The 7,542-nt window shown below is 44.5% G+C and overlaps 1 protein-coding gene across 1 annotated transcript in view; it reads left to right on the top strand.

The window, feature by feature from the left end:
- Positions 1 to 250: 250 nt before the first annotated feature.
- The window catches only part of WFDC1 (WAP four-disulfide core domain 1), a 12,919-nt gene continuing 5,627 nt past the window's right edge, over positions 251 to 7,542 (top strand). Inside the window, exons 1-2 of the mRNA XM_010015027.1 lie at positions 251 to 661; positions 6,923 to 7,118. Of these exons, the coding sequence (XP_010013329.1) occupies positions 515 to 661; positions 6,923 to 7,118 (343 nt within the window). The 5' untranslated portion in view covers positions 251 to 514. The remainder of the gene's footprint in view (positions 662 to 6,922; positions 7,119 to 7,542) is intronic.

The following is a 7,542-nucleotide window of genomic DNA, read 5'->3' as shown; positions in this document are numbered from 1 at the left end:
CAAAGCACAGCTTGGGGCACAGTGGGAAGCACACAAAGGGAAAGCCGGGAGGCTCGGAAAGTTAGGGTGAGCTGTTTGCTCAAAGCTGCCGAGCCCACCCCTCCAAGACCTTTATTTCCCCCTGCGGCAGCTGTCATCTGATCCCACGCCTTGGCTCTGAATGGGGCTCTCTGAGGATGCCAGATGTTGGGAACAAAGGTCTAAAAATAATCTTCACAAATAATCTTCCCATCTATCACTGTAGGAGAGCGTGTGCTTTGTGCGGACATGCGAGCTGAGAACCTGAGCTAACTTGGAGTAAAGAAGTTCAACAGCAGCTCCTGGCTTGTGGGCTTGGGTGGTTTTTTTTTTCCCTTCCCCTTTCCCTTCCCAGAAGCTGCGCAGGGAAAAGCGGCTCCCAGCAGCGGTCAGCCCTCACTCTCCCTCCCTCCCTGTCTCCCTCCCTATCCTCACGAAGGCTCTGATCGCCTGGATCCCAAAAGCTGGGCTGCTTACTTGATCTCTCCTTGGGAAAATGGATTCCAGGCTGCTGCCAGAGATGTGTTTCTGTAAAAAGATCCTCACAGCAGCCTTGTGTGTCTTAGTTTTGCTGCCAGACTCGGGCTGTGCAAGGAATCTGTGGAAGCGTGCTCTGCATCTGAAAATGACAGAGAAATACGATGTGAGTAGACTGCGGTGGGGTGATTTTGGGGGAGCTGGGTGTGCTCACTGTGAAAAGGGAGTTTTCTTTCCATGTATCATTTTAGAATAAGAAGCATTTGAATCCGCAGGCTGTGTCTTTATAAAAGGATTACCATAAGTTTCCCAGGCTCTACTAAACTTTTGCCACCTAGCTGCTGCAATGGGAAGTGTGTAAAGCATGCTTGGAACACTGAGAGGACATCGGTACGGCAGCTGTCACCACTGTTCCTAGGGACATCATGGGACAGCAAAGGAAGTGTGAATGGGGAAAAGGGGAATGAAAAATGTGCATAGCTGGGGATAGATTAAATGCAGGAAGATAATGTGATATATTGCTTAGAGCAGGGAGGAGGATTCCCTGCCCTGTTCCTCTGCTTCCTTCTGGGGTAACTTTGGGTAAATGTCTCAAACTTCTACTTGATAATGGGTCCTAAAGGGGTGGTGGCATTACCTGGTGTTTTGTAAATCACTGCAGCACAGAGACCTCTAGATGCACAGTGTCAGAGCAACGTGCTGATCACCTTAACGGGCGTAAGGATTTGATCAGAGAAATCCAGTCTCTTGGCTGTGCCTTCCCTGGGGTGTTCTTTGGGGGCAGAGCTCCGCTCTATCCCCCACATCCCTGCCCGCTTTCAACAGATTGGTGTGGGGTCCTAAGTGCAGCCACTGCTTCCAAGAGCAGGAATGAGTTACTGTGAACGGAGAAAACGATGGTGCTGTGTCTTGTTCTGGTGTGCCTGAGCCAAAAGACTGTTAGAAATGGCCATGGAGGAAATTGGGAAACAACAAAAAAGGAAAATAATTTGGTAGCTTGATTTTCAGCACTTGCTGTTTAGAAAGAAAAATGTTAATTCAAAACTTTGACTTACTCCATTAAAATCCCTTTAGAAGCCAGCACTGACCCAAGGCTTCTGCCCCCGGAATCACTTAGGTGGAAACCCCAGCCAGTCTGTTTTCTCACGCTCAGGTTTGATTGCATCTTCCATTCATTGCATGTGCTGGAATTTCTAGGTGTCACACGGGGATTCTTCCACCTGCTTTCTGCAGCCACTTAGAAAAGCTTTAATCTAAAAAGGATGCTTTTTTGCCCATGACATCTAGAGTGACGTCTTGGGATAGCTACATTGGATTAGTGTGATTGCTGAGTCAGAAGCGTGACACAGGTCTTCTGCCTGTGCTGAATGAACCAAAATACTCTGCTCTTGCGTCCTTGAAATTTTGCTGAAATCATTATGCTAATATTGAAAGGCACCCCAATATTTTACAACAAGACATTTTCTTCATTGTATCCCACCTTGGGACAAGGTATTCTCTGGTATTATCTATTTAACTGGAAAATGGTGATGTGAAAAGTTGTGTTTCCCACAAAATCACTCACTGGAAACTGTATTTACTACTGTGTTGTTCTGCCACACTTCAATGCGAAGCTCAAATTCAATAGTAGGTATGAAGTGAATGACCCAGAGAGATAGGGCAGGAGCAGAACAGGAATTTACATGTTGATCTTCAGATAATGTCCTCTGCAGAGACACAGAGCCTGCTCCCCTGAGGATATATTCTCCTCTTTCAATCTGCAGTTCTTCAAAGGCCTGTTTTTTCTGGCAGCCATAAATCCAGGTGCTACTGAAATGGCAAGCTCAGCTAGAATTGCTTATATTGATAGAAACATCTTATCTTGGGAAAACAGAACATGCTTTGCTTTTCCCTTCTACTCAAAGCCTTGCAAGGAGGAAGATGTCCGCTCTTATCCTCTTATCCACCAAGAGTCTGTTCTGCTGTTTCTCAGGGAGATGCTTTCTTTTCTACCAAATGCTGTATGTTCCCTCCAGTTTGAAAATCAGAGGCTGTGGGTGGAACAGCTCATTTGTGAGTCACTTGGATAGAGGGATAACAGATGGAGGTGCATACTGCAACATGCAGCCATAGAGGAGATGGGACATAGGCATCCCTGTGGGACCCCCAGCAAGACACAGACAAGGTCCATAGAGGGAGGAGGCTGTGAGGGCTAAGGAGCTGGCTGAGAGTTATGTTGTCTGAGTCCCAAACATTTGAGTCTACAGTAGGAGAAATGCATCCACCAAACTGCTGGCCATGGAATGACGAGCAAATGTTGATGAGGAGATGGCTTGAGGTCTGGCCAGGAGATTTTCATTCAGGTGTCTGAGGCAGGGTGTTGGTTTGCAAGGAGAGGTCAAGTGGGAACAGTGAAGGGAGAAAGAGGAGAGGGAATGCAGTGAGAAGAAAAATCTGTCAGTCACAATGCGATGGAGGAGCTGGGCTTCCAGCTATTAGCAAATCCACCTATTTTACAGCCAGAGGGACACTTGTCAAGTGTAGTGATTTGCAGCTGGTGTTCTGCAGCTCCTGCACACCCTGTGGACTATTCCCAAAAGGCAGAAGGAGGGAATTACCTGGGAGAGGGCTTCAAATCATTATCAAGACACCCACATGTCTGTTGGGAAAACCTGGGGCAGTCTTGATTCTATTCCAGTGTCAACTGCATCAAGTGTTTAAGAAAAAAATCAGCCTTCTTTTAAAGATTTCCAGAAATGAAGAATTCCTCACAGCTGCTGTAATGTTCTTCCAGCAATTTATTTACCCTCCAGCTAGCTGTCATAAATCAACACTGAGATACCCTCTTCATCTACCAGACTATCGCACCTCCCGTGAGATTTCTGTCCTGCATGTGCCTCAGAGTAACATATGAGCAGAAGAGCCCTCGGCCTCCCCTTTGAAACCTACATGTGCACTGCATTCCTTGCTTTCCAGCCCTCTAATTGCCATTATGCATCTCCTTTGAGCCCACCCTAATTTTGAGACTATCTATCTTCCAGTATTGCCAACACCAGAACCAGAACTATTAATCCAGAGTCAATAGCAGAATATTATTCCTATTGTTTTGGTCTTGTCCTATTTAACCTTATTTCAGTCCGGTATTTGCAAGTTTGATCACTGATGATCTGTATTTTTCCAGGTCTGTGATAGAAATATTGAAGGGCTCTAAATCCCTCCTGCCTGTGTTGTTTCAGAGAAAAGGTGGTTTGTGGCCAGTGTTTGGAAATACCTGCCGGGGCAGAACTGGTGACTGGAGGCTGGGAATAAACCTCACATGCTATATTCAGGCCATGCAGAATACGAATGGTCAGAGAATTGTGCTTTGACACAAGACTAGAGTCCAGTTTCAGGCATAAATAATAGAAGAGATTTGGGATTTTTTTGGAGGCAGACTGTAGCCTACAGTTAGTATAGAAAATACGGGTTGAGAGTAAATGATTGCATTCAGGTTTTTCCTTTTAATCTTTCCTGACCTCCAGGGATGCTGAGCTGAACTGTGAACTTCCCCCCTTAGTTTGTTTCTGGGTTTCTCTAGGGCAGATACAGTCATTAAAATTATCTAATGTCTCATTGGGAAACACCAATTTGCTTCCTGCATTGGAATATGTTCTTAAACAAAGAAATCTGGACTGTTGTCACAACCTATAACCATAATAAATCTGAGCTATGCTCAGAGCCAAACTATAAATCCTGGGAGCACTTTTAAAAAGACCTTGTAACCCATACCTGGAGACATCCATATCCAGGTTATTTTGGGAATAAGGGAATTCTGCTTCCCACTGGGATGGTTTATGCATCAATAAGCCAGTGGCAATGGTATTATTAGATCAAATGTGCATGGTCATGGGCTTTTTGACCATGAGATTTTGAAAGAAAAATGTTCAGAACAATAGGTGAACAGAGAAAATGGGCAGGGAGGTCGTGAGGTACAAAGTTATTTGGCTAAAAACGTTAGATTGTTCCCAAACGGAAATCTTACTCACTGGGACAACTGTTCATTGCAGTTTTGGCTTCTTGATTTCTGAATCATCTGTGAAGAAACTGCAGTAATTGTTTGGGGCTTGGGTTTTTTTTACCATCTGTCCATTATTTGCCAGTATTATTTTGGTCACATTACAGCCTGCAGCTGACATTTTCAATAATAGAAAATAAATTGTGACCTTCCAGGATGAACACTTCCTCCAGCACGGAGACCTGTTCAGTGTCTGGAAGTGCATAGGTTTTCTGTTAAATACTGTCTTATATCCCCAGATTACACCTGATCCTATCATTTTCTTTATTTAAAATCCAACAACAGCAAACAAAAGTTGAAGTTGCAGTATCTTAAATTCAAAAGCATGTTATTTCAAAGCTGGAGTGTTGTCAGCTTTTGAGGAATGGGATGATGTGGTAGCTTACACCTTGTCTTACACTTCAACATTGAAAATATCACCACAATTAGGAAATTGTGTCTTTTTTCAAACCTATTTTGTGGTTCAAAAAGCCTGTCAATTCATGGGAAAACAACATCACAGAAGGGTTTTTGAGCAGTTTTTTATTTGATGAATGGAAACAACTAAGGAAAAAGTGAATATAATTGCTTATTGATATTGGGAACAGGGCAAGCAGCTGTCATTTGTGGAAATACTAGGAATTCTCTGTCTCAGACACAGACACACACACATTCTATCACCAGTTATACCTATCACTGGGATATGGATTTTCTTCAGCATACACCTTGTAGCAGAAATTAAAGCTTCTAATCATCCTGACTTTTCTCTATACTTCTCCACTGGCTGACAAGCGTTGTGGAGCCAGGCAGTGGAAAAGCTTCCTGCTCTCCATTCCCCCCTCACCATAGCTCAAAGAACAGAGGTCAGCTTTGGGGTTTACCCCACGTTATCAATACTATTCTATGCTATGTACGGTATGGAAGTAAAATTTCTACCTCAGTACCACAGCCAGTGTGCATCCTTTCTTCTTTTGGTGTCCCTTGGGATTGCCTTCATTCTCTACGTTACAAATTATCCCAAGGGATAATGGATTGCTGCCTAATCATCTAGTCATGTGTAGCAGCAGAGGCCGGCGGTCAGTACCCAGGGCAATGGACCTCCTGGGGCCTCTCCTAGGACATTTTTTGAACAGTTCATGTGTGGACACACTGTTTTGCAATGGCACATGTGCTCCACAGAAGCTGTTGGGAAGTTTCAACACCAAGGATGTAGATAAAGAGGGGTATTAGTCGCACCTCAAATTTCTCCATAGCCAGATGGTGAAATTTCATAAAGACCCCTCAGGGACAGTTGCACCATGTAGTTTCTTGGAATAACAACCCCAGTTGTTTGTCACTGATTTCATAACACAGCAGTGGTGGGGCCAAGTGTATATAGGACTGTTAAGAGCCTGCTAGCAAGTGCATGGCAGCTCTCACCTCGCACCTCTGGCTAAACGCTGTCTTAAAAGTGCAAATCCAGAATACATCTCTTGACTAGATTAGAGCCTATTAATATTTGGTAATAAATCTGCAAACTAGTTGCCCTATCTGACTACTTTATGCTGCTCTGGGGAGCTGAGCTCAAGCCCAGAGATGAGTAGTTTAGCCATAGGTGAGAAAGGAGTGGGCTTGGGTGATTCACCTCTTTGTTGGAGGGAGCTGCTTCTTGCTAAAATGCCATCAGTGTGAATAACATCTGAATGCTGCCTTTATAAGTGTTTCTGGTAAAATCCTCTGCCTGTTAATCCACTTTAAATTTCCCTTGTCCTTTTGGTGTGCAGTGAGCAGCTGGGCTCCTTTCTGCTGTAGTCAAACACAGCCTCATTTTCTTGGGGATTAAACTGACATCAACCACACAGATTTTGCCCAGATCATTGCATGTTTTAGCAATGGACTCTAATTTAACGACCCAGGACCCTTCACTGGGTAAGCTTGAAAGACTCACCTGTAAATTCTGGTCCAAAAAGGGGTGATAAAGGCAGAAGGAGCCTTTGAGGAGACAGGTGCTACCTGAGATATTAGTTCCACATCCCGTCTGGGGATGTAACCTCAAACCAATACGGTGCCATCATTTCCACTGTGTTACTATCAAAGTGTTATGGCATGCTCATCATGAGGATAGAGGGAGTCTTTCCTTCCATTTCCCAAGCAAACATAAAAGACTTTAAAGGATTGGGTTTTTACCTCTCATTGCCATTACAATAACCTTAATTATAAAATGAGTTCCACAAAGTAACATGGGTTTCCAAAGCAGTGTGTTAAGGTGATCATATAGCTTTCTCTTCAGTGTGCTGTGTTCAGGGAGCTGAACTGTTCATTGTCCCTAATGAATACTTGAAATCCACTTTGAAAATCCTTCATGTGTTTCATCTGGTGGGATATTTGGTATTCATCTCATGCCAAACCTTTGTTTCCTTTTCTTCTCTTTGCAAGGATTATGAGTACCCTCTTCATTCTCACAGTTCCCACTACCAGAAGAATGACCGGTGCCCCCCTCCACCCCAAACCTTGCCTGAGAGAGCCTGCGAGGTGCCAAGCTGCCGCTCGGACTCTGAGTGTGAGAGGCACAAGCGCTGCTGCTACAACGGGTGCATCTACGCCTGCCTGGAGTCTGTACAGCCACCGCCAGGTAGGTTGGCCCCAGTGGTAGAGAGAAGCATGAAGAATAGTGGGAGTCACCCCCCTGTGTGTTGGGTTTTGGGTGGGAGGCATGGTTTGAGTGTGAGTTGAGGGTAAAGCTTCAGTTCCACTGATTTCTGGGATGATTGCTGAATCAAAGCAATTATGCAACGCCAGCTGGTGTTGCAAAATTTCCACCAGCACACATTGTAGAGGGCAGTTCTTTTCCTGGGATTACATATTGAGGAAGAGAAGTAATCACAATCTGAATTAGAAGCAAAGCAGACTTCTCATCTGATTCGTGCCATGGCAAGGGAGGATCGGAAACAATAGCTGCTTTGGCCTTTATGACACCAGGTTCTTATGGCCCTAGAAAACATTCATGGCCCTCTTGCCATTGGTACAACAAGAGAATGAATACAAGTATCCTGCTG

The sequence above is a fragment of the Nestor notabilis genome, unplaced genomic scaffold, assembly GCF_000696875.1.
Source record: "Nestor notabilis isolate BGI_N333 unplaced genomic scaffold, ASM69687v1 scaffold755, whole genome shotgun sequence".
Taxonomy (NCBI): domain Eukaryota; kingdom Metazoa; phylum Chordata; class Aves; order Psittaciformes; family Psittacidae; genus Nestor; species Nestor notabilis.
The sequence above is the reverse complement of the archived record's forward strand: the minus strand, read 5'-3'. Positions and strand labels throughout refer to the sequence as shown.